This window comes from Ranitomeya imitator, chromosome 10, assembly GCF_032444005.1.
Source record: "Ranitomeya imitator isolate aRanImi1 chromosome 10, aRanImi1.pri, whole genome shotgun sequence".
Classification (NCBI taxonomy): domain Eukaryota; kingdom Metazoa; phylum Chordata; class Amphibia; order Anura; family Dendrobatidae; genus Ranitomeya; species Ranitomeya imitator.
In genome coordinates, this window is record NC_091291.1 from 38,241,323 (window position 1) to 38,261,322 (window position 20,000).

A 20,000-nucleotide genomic window follows, 5' to 3' on the forward strand; every position below is an offset into this window, starting at 1 on the left:
GTAGCTGTGTGGGCAGGCGTGGAAGCATCTGCTCCACAAGTTGTGGATTCCCCAAGGCTTGCAGGGCGCTTTAGGATGGAGAACTAAACCACTACACACCAAAGATGTAGAACTAAACTACTAGAAAACAGGGGTTGGAGAACTAAGCTACTAAACACCTAAGGTTAGATAACTAAACCACTACATACCAAGGGTTTGTGAACTAGACACCAAGGGATGGAGAACAAAACCGCTAACCACCAGAATATAGAGATCTAAACGAGTGGACAACAGCGATTGGAGAACTAAACATCTAGGGTTGGAGAACTAAACTACTATACACCAGGGGATGGAGAACTAAACTACTATACACCAGGGGATGGAGAACTAAATCACTATACAGCTCTGGCAAAAATTAAGTGACCACTGCAAAATGTTCAGTGTGTCTGATTTTTCTCTTTATAGGTATATTTTTGAGTAAAATGTAAATTGTTCATTTATTCTATAAACTTCTGACAACATGTCTCCGAATTTCCAAGAAATAAATTTTGTATTTTTTTCTGAAAAGGAGAAATGGTCAAAGTTAAAAAAAAACTGCTTTCAGACCTCAGATAATGCAAAGAAAACAAGTTCATAATCATTTAGAAACAACAATACTAATGTTTTAACCAAGCAAGAGTTACTAGTCTGAATGGAGCCCTAGTCCTTAATCAGTGTTAGGGAACCTGACCACTGGTTCATGTGCCGCCATGCCTGTACCTTCTCCCCAGGTCTGTATCAGTCACTGTTCTGTAGAGAAGCCATTACCTACTAGCCTTAATGGAGCCTTAGTCCTTAACCAGTGTTAGCGAACCTGACCCCTGGGCTCAGAAGCGGCAGTTCTGGGTTCTGCCTAGGAGTGGTACTGGAGCGCCCTGTCAGGGCAGTGGGGTACTCGGTACCGGGTCCGGTGTTCACAGGGGGATGTCACGGTGGCTGCAACCCGGTCCGTGGCCCTGGGAAGTCCATGTAAAAGGGAAAGGTCTTTAAAGGGATAAAGTTTATGTTCGTGACGCCACCTGTGGTATTTGGTCAGCGTGACCGACGCTGCTTTAAGGGGTTTACTGTTGGTTTTAGCAGCCAGAGTCCAGGGCACCAGACCACAGGACAGGCAGAGATGTCCGGGCAGTCCAGAGACAAGCAAGTTCCACTGGGTAAGTCAGGTGGGAGCCTACCACTCTGCGCTTTCTGTCTCTAAGTCCCTGCTGCCACTTAGTATTTGAACAAGGTCTTTAATTGTTCTGCTGTCCTAGGATAGGTACCTGTATGGCAGGCAGCTCGGGCCATAGGTTCTGGGGTCCGTTCTTGGTGACTCCGGGCTCCTAAGTGCTGCTATGCCACAGGTAATTATGGGGGAAGTTTTGGTAATACAATGCCCTCTGGTTCTGCTCCGTGTCGTAGAGTCCACGTGAGCCTCGGGCTCCAGGTTCCCAGATTCTTGCGCTGTAGCTCTTCAGAGGCCTGCTTGTGGCCTCTTGGAGGTCTCACTTCCCTCTGCGCTCCACTCCTGTCTGTCCTCGCACACAGACTCCTACTCCAGACTGAGCTCTCTCCGCCTCCAAACCAGGATCTTTATTCCAGGGAAGCTGCCCTAAAACAGGGCTTGGAGCTCCCCCTCCTGGCCTGGAAGTGGAAGGTGTTGTGTGTGTGTAAACCTACCAAAGGAAATCTCACTTGTCTCCAGACATAGCACTCTCCTCCCCGTGAGGAAGACAGCACAACTGTGGTACCCGAACTCCTGGGGTGCCACATTCCCCCCTGTTAAATTCAGTACTCCTGGACTGGGAAAAGAGAATAACAAAATACAAGTTAAATAATGCAAACAATTTTGACAAACATTTGAACAATAATAAACTTTGGCTTCCGTTTATGGGAGGTGAGGACACTTGAACATTGCAAAAACAAGTCTATAAAAGTTCATCTGGTATTGTCTTTGGTCAGATGAAACAAACAAAGGCTCTACCCACGCTGCAAATGGGCAGAACCAGTGTGCACCATGAGGGTGCCAAACTATTTACAATGAAAGTTTTTGGGTATGCATTGTCCATTACCTCAATGTCCATTTTAAACCTGTAACAAAGATAAGCAAGAAATTCAACCAAATAACAGCAATTATCGATATTTTTAGTCCCTGTAACAAGCTGGGATTTGACCTTTGGTACAACGCGTAGACCTGCGTAGTTCCTGATCTAACATGTCTGCTGCTACTGTAGTGGACCCACTAGTGTGTGTACTATCTGTAGGCCTGCATTGTGTAGGTAAATTGGGCAAGAGTCTGCGTCTTCTTAGATTCACCATAGGTCTAACAGATTCACCAATACCAGAGGGTGGATTTTCTGGTTCCACTGCTGGGGTGACATTTGCTGCTTGAACCTGTTGGGGCAGAGTCTCTTCTGGTTCAGGATGGTCTGGAATCACATTTTGTTCTGGTATTTCCAGCTGGGGAAAAGTCAAGACAGGTATCACGATGGCCTGATGTACTTGAGTCCAAGACTGGGGAAAATCTCCAAGAACAGTGCGAATCTTCTTTTCCTCTGGTTTCATGGGTGGAGATGTTCTTGGGTCTGTTTCTCAATTTATCAGAGCATATTTTGAGATGGTCTCTGGACACTGCCATCGATGTTTCTCCTCCATCTTTGCTAATAAGGCAAACTTTCATGTTGTCAAAGTTGGAAGGTAGAATAGTGTAAGGTTCTGCTTCCCACTGGTCATCAAGTTTGTGTAATCTCCTTTTACGTTTGAGCACTTGTTCACCTGGTGACAAGGGACTTGCAGGAACATGTTGATTAAAGTCTCTTTCTTACTTTTGTCTGGCTTGTGCTAAACTTCTCTCTACGCATTCTTGCACTTGGCGATACTTTTCTTTTCTCTTAGTTTCCCAATCTGTATCTGGTGTGATATCTTCTGGGGTTAAGACTCCCATGTCTAGATCGACAGGTAGTTGACTGGACCTTCCCCTCATTAAGCATGTGTAACAACCCTGCCGGCATCACTGCATGGCCTTCCATTCCCCACCTGCCTGTTACATCTACTCACTCACCCAGTGCCATGCTGTGAGATCTGTCTGCTGCTGGTTCCATGCCATGTGCTTCATGGCGGCCTGCTCTGTGTACACTTCCTGGCTGTGTGCATAGGGGGGCGGCGCCAGCCACTCCGGATTCTTATTGAGACTGTGTGCACCTCCCTAAGGTGCTTCTGGCCTATAGCCTGGAGGCCTCTGATACTTAAGGCATCCTCACCCATTGGAGGATGCCTGAGCAAACTATTCCCCTCAGTTAGCATTTGCTACTGAGCTGCCAGGTCGTGTGTTTCCTGTCTCTGAGGGCTGCACTATTGCAGGCCTTCATCTGTGTTCTGTTTGTGTATCCGTGTCCGTTCCTGTCTGTACTCTGGTCTATGTCCGTCCCTGCTCCTTCTTTGTCATTAGTCATTTCCCACTCAGCTGTGTGTACCTCTGCCTTATCTTTCTGCTCTGTTCGCCACTGTCTGTGGCTCTGCTTCTCTCTGCTCAGTTCTACCACAACCTGTGGCTCTGTGTCTCTCAGCTTTTCTCTCAGCTCTGCTCTCTGACCTTGCTCCGCTCTCTGTGGCTTTGCTCTACGGCTCCGCTCCTTGCAATTCCACCTGGCACCGCTCCTTGCGGTTCTACGTCTTTAGCTCTTGACTCCGCTTCCAGCGTCTTCGCTATTGGCTCCGCCTCCAGCGTCTCCGCTCTTGGCTCTGCCTCCAGCGTCTCCGCTCTTGGCTCTGCCTCCAGCGTCTCCGCTCTTGGCTCCGCCTCCAGCGTCTCCGCTCTTGGCTCGGCCTCCAGCGTCTCCGCTCTTGGCTCCGCCTCCAGTGTCCCCGCTCTTGGCTCCGCCTCCAGCGTCCCCGCTCTTGGCTCCGCCTCCAGCGTCTCCGCCTTTAGCGTCTCCGCTCTTGGCTCCGCCTCCAGCGTCTCCGCTCTTGGCTCCGCCTCCAGCATCTCCGCTCTTGGCTCCGCCTCCAGCGTCTCCGCTCTTGGCTCCGCCTCCAGCGTCTCCGCTCTTGGCTCCGCCTCCTGCGGCTCCGTCCTTGGCTCTGCCTTCTCCTTCTGTACTCTCTGCTCTGCCTTCTCCTTCTCTGCTCATAGCTCCACCTTCTACTCGTACTCCGCCTCCTGCAATTCAGCTTTTCTTCCACTCTTCCTCTATCTTAATTCTGCAACTTTCCCTGCAGGTCTCTACCTGTTCCTTTATATTTTCCAGTCTGAACAGGTTCTTACCTGTTTCCACACATCCATCTGAATACCAGTTCCTACCAGAGTATCAGCCCTGTCTGCCAGTGCCAGCCGTGCCCGCCTGTCTGCCTGAGTGCCAGCCGCGCCCGTCTGCCTGCCTGTATCTCCGCCTAGCCAGTCCATACCCGTCTGTCAGCCAGTGTCACAGCCGTTCCTGCCTGCTCGTGTCTTGTCCCCGGTGGGATCAGCATCCACAGTCCGATTCCACCCTGGAGTGGTACCTGGTAGCTTCCTATTGCACAAGTCTGACCTCACCATCAGAGGCTCCAGCGAACACCTAGGAAGCTATTTAGTTACGCCCCTTCCAGGGAAGTTCGGTCTGTGGTCCAGTGGGGCCACACCCCCAGGTGCCCTCGCCAACCAGTCTCAGCGCGAGCGTTACAGTATGCTGGAGTACAGTTGGTGGAATTTACTGGGACATGGTTGTACTAATCTACCAAATCTGGTAACATTTCAGGCCATGAGTTCCTTTCATGTACTGGCAATGTCTTTAGTAGATCAATCACTATTTGGCTCATTTTCTTGCACATTCCATTGGTTTGCGGATGATAAGGAGTGGTTCTAATCTTTTTGCGTCCATACAGGTTGCAGAATTCCTGAAATACCTCCGCTTCAAAGGCTGGTCCTTGATCAGTAAGCACTTTTTCAGGATAACCACGAGGTCTACAGAAGTGCTGTTGGAAAGCTCTGGCTGCTGTTCTTGCTGTCAAATCCTTGCCAGGTACAACCATCAGGAATCTGGAGTAGTGATCCACAATAGTCAAAGCGTAGACATAGCCTGACTGGCTTGGGGTTAGTTCACATGGTCTAAGGCCAACAGTTCAAGTGGCTTTTTGGTGACTATGGATTGTAGGGGAGCCCGTTCGCTGTCACGATCCTTTCTGCATAGGTTACATGGGCCACACTCATGGCACCACTTTTCGATGGTTTTCCTCATGGCAGGCCAGTAGAATCTTCCACATAGCAGGATCTCCAACTTCTTCCATCCAAAGTGTCCTCTGTCGTGGTACGCTTCTAGAACTATGGGCGCATCTCATCTTGGGACCACTATCTGCCAGACTAGTTCGTGTGTGCGTGGATCAATGTTTCTTCTGCATAGCTTACCATCATAGATGAATAGTTTGCCTGTTTCCTTCCATAGTCGCTGTGTTTCTTGTGGATCATCTGGACTAGGGTGCGAGTCTGCCTATATCAGCAGTTCCTTCACCAGATGGATTGCGGGGTCGCTATCTTGCATTTCCGCCCATCCATGGTGGGGCAACGGATTCAGCGTGGTTTCGTGTTTGTTTTTCCACCGGTTCCTCACATAATGAGAGTTTTGAGTTGCTGGTAGGTTGGGCATTCTGGATAACGCATCCGCGTTAGCATTCTTGTGCCTTGCATGGTATTTGATAGTGAAGTCGTAATTGGACAACTGAGCCATCCATCGCTGCTCCAAAGTACCAAGTTTTGCAGTCTCTAAGTGGATCAGTGGATTGTTATCCATGTAGACTGTGAATTTTGCAGAGGCCAAGTAGTGCATGAATCTTTTTGTCATTGCCCAGACGATGGCGAGGAATTTCAGCTTGAAGGAACTGTAGTTCTCGGGGTTCTTTTCTGTGGGGTGCAACTTCCTGCTGGCATATGCAATCACCCTCTCCTTGCCTCTTTGTACCTGGGACAGTATAGCTCCCAATCCTACCTTGCTGGCATCCATGTACAGTATAAACGGTTATTCGTATTCTGAGTAGGCCAATAATTCTTCTCCCTTGAGAGCCAAATTCAACTGAGTGAAGGATTCTTCCAGTCGGTCGTTCCAATCAAATGGGGTATTTTTACCTTTGATTTTCTTAGATTGGCCCACCAACTGGTCCTGCAGTGGTGCGGCTATTTTGGTGAAGTCTTTCACAAGTCTTCTGTAATAGCCTACCAACCCGAGGAACTGTCGGACCAGTTCTTGATCACGGTGACCTTGTCAGGGTCTGGTGCTACTCCTTCTGCGCTCACCACATAGCCCAGGTACTGTATTTTGGGCTTTAACAGATGGCATTTGGATGTTTTTACCTTTAAGCCATAGTTGGACAGAGCTTCGAACACCTCAGTTAGGTGCTTCAGATGATCCTCATGGTGTTGTCTTTCTTTCTGACGAGGACTAATGGAGCGCCCAGGGGCTACAACTATCTCTGATTATCCCAGCCTCCTTCATCTCTCGCAACATAATTACCTCTCCTTAATGGGTGGATGACTACCCGTGGGGATGTGATGTTGTACCCCTTTTACCTGCCCAAAATCTAGGGGGTGTTTACTGAAGACTTGTTCATACTCTTGGACCACCCTGTAAGCCCCTTGTTTCTGGTGTGCAGGTGTAGAGTCAGTGCCCACGTGCAATTTTTGACACCAATCTTCCATTTGTCCTGCAGAGCCATTGTTCTCCACCTGGGTGGGCTCTTCCACCTGTATTAGATTGTTGTTGACAGTAAACAGTTTGGCAATTGTGGCATATCTCGTTAAGTGAACTTCCTTCTCTCCGCAGTTGAGAACAGGTACTGACACCCTCCCTTTGCAGACTTCAACTACCCCTCTAGCTGTCAGGATTGTAGGCCTACTGTCAGAATACACAGGTTCTACGAGTGCCTGGTAGTCTTTACCTTTGATACCTATTGATGCCCGACACCATATCAACATTTCACTTCTGGGGGGTATGGCAATAGGGATTGGATCGCTCACTGTGACTCTGCCAATTTTTCCACTAGACAGTTCTACCTGTTGTCTTTGTACCAGAGTCCGGATTTCATTCTGTAGGACTCTCTGTTCACTGGAATCAGCTGTTTCTGCCACCTGCTGTATCCAGACAATAACCTCGGACAGACAATTTTCAATAACATTAGTACCAATGGTCATCATAGGGTTACAATCACATCGATCAGTATCAACAATCACGATCCCTTGGGCTTTTACTTCTACCCGTCCCACTTTTATAGTGACCTCTTTGTACCCCACTTGTGGCAACGGCTGACCGTTACTGGCTACTATAGTGAAATCATCATGGGGGCCACGAGTAATGTCTGTGTCAGCCCAATAATGCTTATAAAGTATGTACGGCATAGTTGTAACTTGTTAATCAGTGTCCAACAAAGCGTTCATGGGGATGCTGTCGATCACAATGGGGAGAACATGTCGTCCTCCAACGTATTTGGCTCTCCAGTTGTTTGGGCCTTGTCATCCTACTCCTGGGGATTGGCCCTCTGCCCCAGGAGTTGCCCGTTTAAATGACAGTACCTTGCAATGTGTCCTGCTTGGTCACAACGACGGCTGGTGAGAACGATCGTCGTCTCTTCCTCTGGTCGGCGGGATCCTCTTCTTTCGTCGTCAGGGGACGTCCTCTGGTCTGGAAGCCAGCTTGATCTTCTCCTTGGGGGCCTCCTGTAGGGACTGTACGGTCTGGGCTAATGCAGCAAAGTTCTTGGTCAGCTCTTGCATCTGGAGGTGTAGTCCTGCGGATGAATCATCATCGAGAACCTGGGCATCGGCCTCAGCAGGGACTTGAGGATATGACGCCACCTCCTGGTGGTGCGTGAGGGCTGGCCACTTAGGAGGTACTGCACGGCTGGGTGGAGGTTCGTGCAACACCCAGATGGCGTTGTCCTTAAATTGCGCAAAGTCTAGGTCAGGGTTTTGCAAAGCCAGAAGACGTAATTGAGTCTTGTGAGTATAAGATAGAAGCCCCTCAATGAACTGCTCTTTCAAAAGTTTATCTGCGTCCTGTATACTGTTAGGATCTTGTTTAACAGCCCGGAGTGGCTCCTGCAAATTAATGTAAGTGCATAGTCCCGTATACTTCTTGGGCTTTTTGCTCACACTCGAAGAACTTCATTTTTATCTCTGCAGCGGTCCGAGTGTCAAAAGTAACTTCGAGCTTAGCAAAGCTCTGCTGCACAGTCCCTTTATCCACATCCGGCCAGGATTTTACCTCCCTCAGGGCGGCTCCAGACATTTGGCCAGTTAGAATATTAATCTTCTGATGCTCTGTCAGGGGATACACTTCAAACAGGCTACATAGTCTTTCTTTAAAATCGGTGAATATCTGTGATTCACAAGAATATTGCGGGAGCCAGGCTGTTTCAGGTATGTGCGGCATGGACAAGAGCATGATGGCCGCTGTAGCTGTGTCTGACCGGCTTATGGGAGCTGCGGCCTCGACTAACGGTATGGGGACTGCGGCTGCATTCTCTGCGGGGCCCGGGGGCATCACTGGGCCTGCAGGTGCGTCCGCTGCTAGGCCTGGGGGTGCTATGAGGTCTGCGGCTGCGACCGCCGCCAACTCCCCTCCCGGACTGGACATGGCTCTTTCCCCTCGCTAACCTGGTAGAAGTCGGATCTCCTCTTCCGGAATCTGCGATGGTTCCTCCAATGCTCCGCTCGGCACTTTGCAGTGTCTTTTCTTCCAGCTTTGCTGTACGGCGTCTTCACTTCCGGCGTTCCAGGCCGCAGCGTGGCACCTGTTTTTCTGCTTCGTGCTCTTTTTGGCTGACTCCGCCCATGAAGGTATGACTCCTCCTCCTCGTGCTCCACACAATCCGGCAATGGTGAATTTTGGCAGCAATTTACAATACTCAGTCTCTGCCACACAGTACCCAGCGATGCTGGGGCACGCAATCCTGTTCGTGATGCCAAGTTTGGAGCGTCCCTTCAGGGCAGTGGGGTACTCGGTACCGGGTCCGGTGTTCACAGGGGGATATCATGGTGGCTGCAACCCGGTCCGTGGCCCTGGGATGTCCGTCTAAAAGAGAAAGGTGTTTAAATGGATAAAGTTTATGTTCGTGACACCACCTGTGGTATTCGGTCAGGGTGACCGACGCTGCTTTAAGGGGTCCGCTGGGGTGATGCTATGGCAGCTAGATGGTATAACTTCCCACAGGCAAAGTGTATCTCCAGTGCTTCCTGGTGTATCGATGGTGAAATGGTGAGAGGTGCAGAGAAGAATGAGGACACAGGATTGCAGTCTCTTTACCTTGTTTACTGTTGGTTTCAACAGCCACAGTCCAGGGCACCAGACCACAGGGCAAGCAGAGAAGTCCGGGCAGTCCAGAGACAAGCAAGTTCCCCTGGGTAAGTCAGGTGGGAGCCTACCACTCTGCGCTTTCTGTCTCTAAGTCCCTGCTGCCACTAAGTGTCTCAACAAGGTCTTTAATCGATCTGCTGTCCTAGGATAGGTACCTGTATGGCAGGCAGCTCGGGCCGTAGGTTCTGGGGTCCGTTCTTGGTGACTCCGGGCTCCTAAGTGCTGCTATGCCACAGGTAATTGTGGGGGAAGTTTCTCCAGTTCTGCTCCGTGTCGTAGAGTCCATGTGAGCCTCGGGCTCCCGATTCCCGGATTTTTGTGCTGTAGCTCTTCAGAGGCCTGCTCGTGGCCTCCTGGAGCTCTCACTTTCCTCCTGTCTGTCTTCACACACAGACTCCTACTCCAGACTGAGCTCTCTCCACCTCCAAACCAGGATCTTTATTCCATGGAAGTTGCCCTAAAACAGGGCTTGGAGCTCCCCCTCCTGGCCTGGAAGTGGAAGGTGTTGTGTGTGTGTAAACCTACCAAAGGAAACCTCACTTGTCTCCAGACATAGCACTCTCCTCCCCGTGAGGAAGACAGCACCACTGTGGTACCTGAACTCCTGGGGTGCCACAGTACCTGACAGCTAGGTAGCAGCTTAGGCACAGTGGGTCCATGAACCTCATGCGCCATTGTTGGGTTTAACACTAGCTATTGGATGATGCTGCCAGTTAGTGGCAGTGACTGATGTAAGAATACTGAATGGAGTGGGCACCACTGGATGTAAGTATACTGCATAAAGGGAGAAAAGGGCCATAAGGTCTCAATGTGATTTAAAGGGTTCTACGGTTACACATAGCAAACTGAGCAAAAAGAAAATGCATAGTGTAGGATATCAAAATGGATGTAAAATCGAGAGATACGTTTTAGCTCAGCTCCAACAGGACAGATCTGTGAGCTGTGACTACATCTACACTGCATTGCCTACAGGGAATCTTGGGTAGCACTGGAATCTGCTTCCTGGATTATCATTGGTTCAGGCTGTTCCTCATACCGCCTCTCCTGCAAATCTTTCACTTATGATTGGCTCCTGTTTATAAACACAAACCAATCACAACCTCCACAGATAAATGATCACCATACAGAACTGATTTTATTACTGGGAAGACAGACTGATTACAAAGTACAGAATATGAATCTTCAATGAAGAAAAATTAGATTATCAAGGAATCATCACATGTGCTGAGGCATATGAGCCCTACTAAGACTCGGGTCACACAAGTGTATTTCCTTTGATCCAAGAGATTTAGGTTGAGTTATGCTATTCTTACTCTGATCAGAGTTTGACTAGAGTTGATCACAATGTGATTTGATTTAATCGGATGTGGAGAAGATGGGAAAAAAAATCTCCCTTTTGTCAGTCATTGAACATTGGACTGCACTCAGATGCCATCCGAGTGCAGGCTGTGGACTGGCTGGACTGGCTGTCTTTTTCTCGGATGGAGCTTGAAAACAGAACATTAAATATTAAAACATGTGCAAACGAAAGAGAAAACTAAGCCAAAGATACAAAGTAAAGTTATCAAACAAAGCGCAAAAGTCAAAGCACTCTTCAACCAAAGTCAAAGCACTTTCTTCTTTCTTGGAGGTCCAAATATAGAACGGAATGTCTATTGTTCTTCTAAGTGTTTATTATCAATTTTAATTTATTGCATGGGGGTGAGTTTTTCCGGAATCGGTAGCATGGATGGGTTAGGTAGAGGATGGGAGAATCGTACCTAGATCTATTTTGGAGAGGGGTCATCACTGAAATGTGCATCCCCCTCCTATCTCCCCTCCGCTGGGTGTACTTATAGCAGCAGCTGATCCCTGGATCTTATAGTGAGCCTTTTCGCCGACAGGGTCACATCCCGTCCCTTCTTCTGCTTGATACTATTAAGGCTAGGATATCATTGCCCGCCATCCAATCACGTTGTAGGGAAGTTTATGGAACGACTTAGGAATTTGGCAAGTAGCTCCAAGGGTCAGGTGACATTTATCAAGGTCTCAGAGAAGAGCAGGCACTGTCTTTAAAGAGACAAGGAGAAGAAGACTCAAGAGGGAGTTTTGTGCCTGGACCCAAGAAGAGCCCGACCCAACCATGCCCGAACCGGCAAAACCTGGTAGGACCGTCTCGTCTGCATGCATTGATGTCTCACCGGAGGAGCGGAAGAATTACATTTTCAGGATGCTGTAAATAAATAACAGTTTGGAAGTGGAAGACAGGCAAAATGCAATTTAGTAGATAGGGCCATGTCTTACGTAGGATTCGCAAACCGCCCAGAAATTCCAGGACAGTCCGGAAAAATAGGGCATAAAAAAAAATGTGATTTTTTTTTTCTCGAAACTTATACCGATCATTCTGACTTTAGCTATCATTATATTACAGTTTAGAATGAATGAAGATTCATATCAGACTTATGTGCTGGAGACGTGGATCACCGATAACCATAACGATTTATTATTACGCTTTTACAATGCGTCTGCAAAAAAAATATTATCTGTCCATCAAAAAAAAAAAAAAGAAAGCTGCCCCAACACACCTAATGTTCCAGATTATCTCCTGGATCAGCGTTTTATATTCTGCTGCTGGTTTTATAGGAACATAATAGAGTAGATGAAGTCCATTCGTGCTCAGGATGTTTTTTTTTATTCCTATATTTCCTTATTAAAAGGCTTCATAGATGACAAGTGCAGGACTGTAAAGAATTTCTACAAATGACATATATCCTGGATACTTATATTTCCAAATTAACTCATAGCAGATACATTTCTGTTTATAAATAAACATATGTAAGGATACATATTTACTTTTTCATCGATTACTTATTTTAATAATGGAATACATTTTATCCATCAAAATTATATATATATATACATATATATATATATATATATACCGTGTATATATATATATATATATATATATATATATGTATATATATATACCTTTATATATCAATATATAATTTTTACATATAACTTATGTGTAAAAATGTGTCTTGTTAGTTGTTTATTTTTATACATATATACATATATATGTGTATATATGTATATGTAATTTTCACGTATATAGTGTACATGGAAATATATGTCATTATGAGAATACGGTATATATATATGTATATATAGAGGAAAAACAAAAAATCAGTACTCCCAATGTGAACACGTGCAAGCTGCAAACTGCAACACATAGATAATAAAAGATTACAGCAGCACATGTTCATGAATCGGCCATGTGAAAACACAGACAAATATAAATTTCTCAAAAATATTTTTTCATAAAAAATTTTTTCAAAAATTTTTTTTTCATAAAACTTACAGTTAAAGATGGAGATTCTCAGCGCATAAATTGGCCAGTTCATGTGTGCCCATCAACCACGGCAAGGTGATCTCCCTCTGATGGGTCCTACTCTACTGTACATGCCACTCTTGGGCCACCAGCCTACAACTTTGGACAAACATGTCGCTCTGGGCTAAACCTACAATTTGTGGGCAGGTAGAGTAGATCAGAGGTCCCCAACTCCAGTCCTCAAGGCCCACCAACAGGTCATGTTTTCAGGATTTCCTTTGCATTGCACAGGTGATGCAATTATTACCTGGGCAAGACTAAGGAAATCCTGAAAACATGACCTGTTGGTGGGCCTTGAGGACTGGAGTTGGGGACCTCTGGAGTAGATTACCGCCACCTGCAAGGTCAATGGTATATATATAATACTGCCAATCACTATAGGATTTTATTAGTTTACAATCTATGGGAAAAAATCATATATATAGATATTATTTAAATATATACATTCATATGTATGCATATATATATATATATTTATATATATATATATACTTACTCCAGAATTCTGTCCCAAATCACGCTGAGAAGGTGGAGAGTGTGCTATGGCTGGCACATCTTACCTTTTTCTCCGAGCTTCCAGAAAAAGGAGCAGGCAGCTGTTTATACGACAATGGTTGGTACTCAAATGGCAAACAATAACTTCATACGATGGTAGGAATAAGCTGTGGCACTCACCCAACAACTTTAAAACGGTATTTTATTCATACGTCAGACAGGAGATACAGAGAAAGTTGCCTTTTCTAACCAGTGCTTCAAGTAGGTTCATGCAAAATTAATGTGAAATGATCGTCTCTGTATCTCCTGCCCAGCATGTGAATAAAGAACCATTTTATAAAGTTGGTGGGTGAGTGCCACAGTTTACCTTACAGTTTAGTAAGGTAAATTTGCCACAATTTCCACCAACTTTGCTCCCTGTTAAATTCATGCGACAGTGATAAATCTTCACCAATGTATATCACTCAGATTATTTATCAGTTATTATGAAAATGAAAAGGTCTTTTATGAAAGGTTTGAAAAACGTTGCTATTTTATCCACCGCTTTTTTAAAGAATTTGTATACTATACTATAGTGCAAAATCCCTCTTTTTGTTAAAAAAAAAAAAATTCTAAAATTTATCATTTATAATTATAACGTGAATTGCAAACTAGAGAAATGAATTCTTCGCGCAATAATGTTAAAAAAATAAATTATAAAATAAAAGAAATAATAAAAACGATAAACGTTGGGAACAGTTCACTTGACCTTTTTCTGGTTCCTCCTTTGTACATCATGTGAAATGTGTCAGTTTGCAGCTGATTTAGCGATGTCTGTGATTTCCTACAAGTTTTATCATTAAAAAAGTGAAACTTTTTCAAAACTTTTTCAAAACTTTTTTAAAAACTTTTATTAATGATCAATCCAGAGTCCGCAAAGTTACAAAAACTATAGACTGGGCTAGTGCACATTTTGTCTACAGAAAGCACGTATCAATGAGTATGTGGGGCGTTAACGACAGTTGTGTTTAATATATAATCCGACATCAAACATCCATAGAGTATTAATATCTGCGTGTGATTGATGGGTGCTAAGCACCAGAAATTGAAACCGTTCATGTAGCCGTTGCCACGTTTGGCATTTTGGTCTGATGTGATGATTTTCCAGAACCGGTCTCCAAGTCCAAACAATCTTTTTTTTTTTACATGTAATATGGCACGTAGTAGCAGTGTGCACATAGTGTGTTACGGTATTCGAAGGTGCCACATAGTTCACTGCTTGCTGCAATGTATTGTATTATTAGCAACTCTACTCTCTGGAGCAAGACCCTGGCTCACATGTGCCTGTAATGTTAGACTCCACATCTCCTAGGAGCTAGGATTGCTGGACATCTGACAGCATTACTAATGATGTAATGGTCAGAGCAATAGAGATGGCTATGTGACAGGTGACTCGTGATAAAGAAACATTCATCTCAGTCGCTATCAGGATGTTTGCAGGACTTGATAAGAAGTAGTAGTAATGGGGGTCTGAAAGGTCAGATCATCAAAAATCTATCAATTATCATCTTTTTTTATATTTTAAATCTTTAATAGCAAGTCTTTTTCTATAAGCCAAAGGAACTTTTAGGGCCCCCTAGGCTCCAGGGCCCCGGTGTGATTGCAACCCCTGCACATGTTGTAGTTACGCCCCTGATCTAAGACATGTCTTATACACAGTCATCTTGGTGAACTTTTCTTCTGCAGAAGTGCAGGAGACACATGGTACTACCAGTAGTTTCACCCCTTTAAAAACATTAGCTCTATCTAGCTCTATCAAGTCTTAGACTTGCCAGTAGGGTTGAGCGACTATTCTTTTTATAGGATCGGGTCGGGTTTCACGAAACCCGACTTTTTCAAAAGTCGGGTCGAGTGAAATCGGCCGATCCTATAGAAAAGTTGGGGTCGGCGAAACACGAAACCCAATGCAGTGCATTGGGTTTCTAATGGTTGCCAGGGTCTGAAGGAGAGGAAACTCTCCTTCAGGCCCTGGGATCCATATTTAAGTGTAAAATAATCAAAATAAAAAATATTGATATACTTACCCTCGGACGCGCCCTGGTTCTCAATGGCAGCCTTACTTCCTAAGAATGAGCGCCTGAAGGACCTTCGATGACGTCGCGGCTTGTGATTGGTCGCGTGAGCGGTCACATGGGCATCACGCGACCAATCACAAGCCGCGACGTCATCTAAGGTCCTTCAGGCGCTGATTCTTAGGAAGGAAGGCTGCGGGTTAGAACCAGGGCGCGTCCGAGGGTGAGTATATACCTATTAGGAATATACTCACCCTCGGACGCGCCCTCGGACACTTCCTTCCTAAGAATTAGCGCCTGAAGGACCTTAGATGACGTCGCGGCTTGTGATTGGTCGCGTGACCGCCCATGTGACCGCTCACATGACCAATCACAAGCCGCGACGTCATCGAAGGCCCTTCAGGCGCTCATTCTTTGGAAGGAAGGCTGCCGGTGAGAACCAGGGCGCGTCCGAGGGTGAGTATATCAATATTTTTTTATTTTTATTCTTTATTTTACACTTAAATATGAATTCCGATAACGATTTCCGATATCTTAAACATATCGGAACTCGGTATCGGAATTCCGATTCCAGATCAGAAGATCGCCGACCTCATGGCCGACCCCACACAGGGGTCGGGTCGGGTTTCATGAAACCCGACTTTGCCAAAAGTCGGCGACTTCTGAATCTGGCCGACCCGTTTCGCTCAACCCTACTTGCCAGGTTTCAGAAGGTTTCAAGACATGACCAAAAGATTTGACAACTCTTCTGGAAGTTGTGAAGGTCTCCATGTTTTCCAGGAGTTTTCAGGACATACCCATAGAATTGGCAAGAATTGTCCAAAGTGGGCATTGAGGGTTAGCATAAATACAGGTCCTTCTCAAAAAATTAGCATATAGTGTTAAATTTCATTATTTACCATAATGTAATAATTACAATTAAACTTTCATATATTATAGATTCATTATCCACCAACTGAAATTTGTCATGTCTTTTATTGTTTTAATACTGATGATTTTTGCATACAACTCCTGATAACCCAAAAAACCTGTCTCAATAAATTAGCATATCAAGAAAAGGTTCTCTAAACGACCTATTACCCTAATCTTCTGAATCAACTAATTAACTCTAAACACATGCAAAAGATACCTGAGGCTTTTATAAACTCCCTGCCTGGTTCATTACTCAAAACCCCCATCATGAGTAAGACTAGCGACCTGAGAGATGTCAAGAAGGCCATCATTGACACCCTCAAGCAAGAGGGTAAGACCCAGAAAGAAATTTCTCAACAAATAGGCTGTTCCCAGAGTGCTGTATCAAGGCACCTCAATGGTAAGTCTGTTGGAAGGAAACAATGTGGCAGAAAACGCTGTACAACGAGAAGAGGAGACCGGACCCTGAGGAAGATTGTGGAGAAGGAGCGATTCCAGACCTTGGGGAACCTGAGGAAGCAGTGGACTGAGTCTGGTGTGGAAACATCCAGAGCCACCGTGCACAGGCGTGTGCAGGAAATGGGCTACAGGTGCCGCATTCCCCAGGTAAAGCCACTTTTGAACCATAAACAGCGGCAGAGGCGCCTGACCTGGGCTACAGAGAAGCAGCACTGGACTGTTGCTAAGTGGTCCCAAGTACTTTTTTCTGATGAAAGCAAATTTTGCATGTCATTCGGAAATCAAGGTGCCAGAGTCTGGAGGAAGACTGGGGAGAAGGAAATGCCAAAATGCCTGAAGTCCAGTGTCAAGTACCAACAGTCAGTGATGGTGTGGGGTGCCATGTCAGCTGCTGGTGTTGGTCCACTGTGTTTCATCAAGGGCAGGGTCAATGCAGCTAGCTATCAGGAGATTTTGGAGCACTTCATGCTTCCATCGGCTGAAATGCTTTATGGAGATGAAGATTTCATTTTTCAGCACGACCTGGCACCTGCTCACAGTGCCAAAACCACTGGTAAATGGTTTACTGACCATGGTATTACTGTGCTCAATTGGCCTGCCAACTCTCCTGACCTGAACCCCATAGAGAATCTGTGGGATATTGTGAAGAGAAAGCTGAGAGACGCAAGACCCAACACTCTGGATGAGCTTAAGGCCGCTATTGAAGCATCCTGGGCCTCCATAACATCTCAGCAGTGTCACAGGCTGATTGCCTCCATGCCACGCCGCATTGAAGCAGTCATTTCTGCCAAAGGATTCCCGACCAAGTATTGAGTGCATAACTGAACATTATTATTTGATGGTTTTTTTGTTTGTTATTAAAAAACACTTTTACTTGATTGGATGGGTGAAATATGCTAATTTATTGAGACAGGTTTTTTGGGTTATCAGGAGTTGTATGCCAAAATCATCAGTATTAAAACAATAAAAGACCTGACAAATTTCAGTTGGTGGATAATGAATCTATAATATATGAAAGTTTAATTGTAATCATTACATTATGGTAAATAATGAAATTTAACACTATATGCTAATTTTTTGAGAAGGACCTGTAGCTGTCCATAGATTGTGTCTGGGATAAAGAATGAAGATAACCTCCAATTCCCGTTAAAAAATCCATGTAAAGATGAAGCACCTTTTTTCAAGTAATTATTATTATTTTTTTTAACCCAGAACAACCTCTTAATGTGACATGATTTGTACATAGTCTGGTCTTTTCTGTAGTAACATACGGATGGGAAACCTGGCGATAAAGAAAAAAAAAAGAGAAGAAGAATCGACATCTTCGAAATGTGGTGCTGGAGAAGGATGTTATCAATGTCATGGATGGCAAGAAGAAAAAACAGATCAATTTTGGAACAATTCAAGCCAAACATGTCACGCAAAGCAAGAATCACCAAGGTACGACTTGCCTACTTTAGACACATCATATGAAGTGAGCATTAACTGCAGAAGGACATCATGGTCAGAAGACTAGAAGCAACAAGGCGAAGAGGAAGACCGGCTACCTGATGGCTTGATACTATCAAAATAATGGCAGAGAAGACCCTGGTGGACCTATCTAGGCTTGTATTAGCTCAATCTTCCTACTGATCGTTCATTAATCAAGTCGCGATGGCTCGGGATCAAGCCGAAGACCGTTACATTTTTTTTCGATCTTCTAGTCAATGTCCATGAATGTTATCATAGATGAAACCAATATTTCTACTTTTTGGTTCCAATGACCCCATTGTTTGTTTGCAGTGAAAGTCCTCTATAAAACTAACAGGAAAACCCCTTTGTAAGACTGGAATTTCCAATCTGCAAAGATAGAATGTAGGAAAGGGTAGACATGTAAATTGCACATATGATATAAATAGGATGCTATACTTTAATATATGTGTCGAAAGACGGGGTATGGTGTAAATGCTAATGATCTGCTCAATGGTCACATAACATCAACATTAGATAATATTTGGTAAATTTTTTCCATCACATGATCAGGATAACTACCCATTTTGTAACGACAATTGTCTCAGAACATATCTGAGGGTTCTCCGGTTGCAATAGTTAAGGCACTAAGAAGAAAGACATTCTCCTGGAAGAACGTTGGATACTGTTATCTTTGATGATTGACAATAAAGCTGTCGGTTGGCCATTAGCATTGAGTGACGGAGCCCAAGCTCTACATAAATGACTGACTATACATACTAGATATTGTGATGCTATAATTTGCAGGTACATACTGTATCGTAGAACCTGACGCAATAATGAATTGTCAGTCACTAAGGAGTACCCTGTGCATTACTATCCATTACGGGAGTCTGGGCGTAATTATTGTAAGCATTTTAGATATCGATTAAGGGGCACCCTGGACATCACATGTCCTAACGGCGGCGGTGCGACACTCAGCACTGCCGCCAATCAGCTGTTCCCTGTGTTAGCGGTGGCCGTAACTGCACAGCACAGCTCTGTCAACGGAATGGTGGTCACGACCAGGCACTGCACATCTGCCCCTTAGGGGGTGGATGCGCAGTACATGGCTGTGGCCACTCTACAGTTAACGGGGCTGTGGTGTGCAGCGCGGTAATTGAGCAGTTCCAGCCGCCGATACCAGAAAGAGTTGATCGTCGGGGGTGCTGAGTGTCACCCCAACCAACCAAACATTGATGACCTATCCTAAGGATAGGCTAGAAATGTTAAAGTCCCTGACAACCCCTTTAAGCATTATTGTTACTGACTTAGAGGGTTACAATGGGCATTATTATCTGTTACCCAGGGGGTAACTCTGGATATCATTCTGAGCACCAGTCTCATTAGCTTGATTGATAGCTCACTACCTATATGGCATTAGGCACTAGGCAATTAATTCAGATAACGAGCTATCAATCAAGCCAAAGAGGTCAGTGCTGGACAGGAAAGCAACCTTCGGAGGCAGAGGGTTGGAAAGTGCTCTTTCACCTCCCAGAGCACTTACTGTCTCATTTGCACATGAATTGAAACACTGATCTCTCTGGAATGTAGCAATGGATAAAATATGTAAAGTTATTCATGGATTTAGCTTTCAAAGACGTGATCTTACTGACTGATTTTTTTTTATTACGTATGTGAGCAAAATTTAGGAAAGATTCATGATAAGATGGGCCTTACCTAGAAATTCAAGAAAAAAAAACTTTTTGCTTTGAAAAAAATAGTTTTCACGTTTTGACCCTGCAGAACCATGAAAATATTTTTATTTGTGACCAGTGTCAGACTTAGGTGCTAAGGGCTCCGCAGTAGCTATCTCCAGGGCCCCATTTTTCAGCTACATGCAAATGTGACTTTATCCTCATTCACAAATTTATATAACAATGAACTGGGTAGATTGTTAAATGA

At 45.0% G+C, this 20,000-nt stretch overlaps 1 protein-coding gene across 3 annotated transcripts in view; it reads left to right on the forward strand.

Moving 5' to 3' along the window:
- Positions 1–11,177: 11,177 nt before the first annotated feature.
- The window catches only part of LOC138651741 (myosin-binding protein C, fast-type-like), a 158,355-nt gene continuing 149,532 nt past the window's right edge, over positions 11,178–20,000 (forward strand). Inside the window, exon 1 of one of the 3 annotated variants that reach the window (XM_069742191.1) lies at positions 11,178–11,461. In XM_069742191.1, coding sequence (XP_069598292.1) covers positions 11,440–11,461 — 22 coding nt within the window. In that variant the 5' untranslated portion in view covers positions 11,178–11,439. The remainder of the gene's footprint in view (positions 11,462–20,000) is intronic. The other 2 variants (XM_069742192.1, XM_069742189.1) reach the window with 2 other exon arrangements.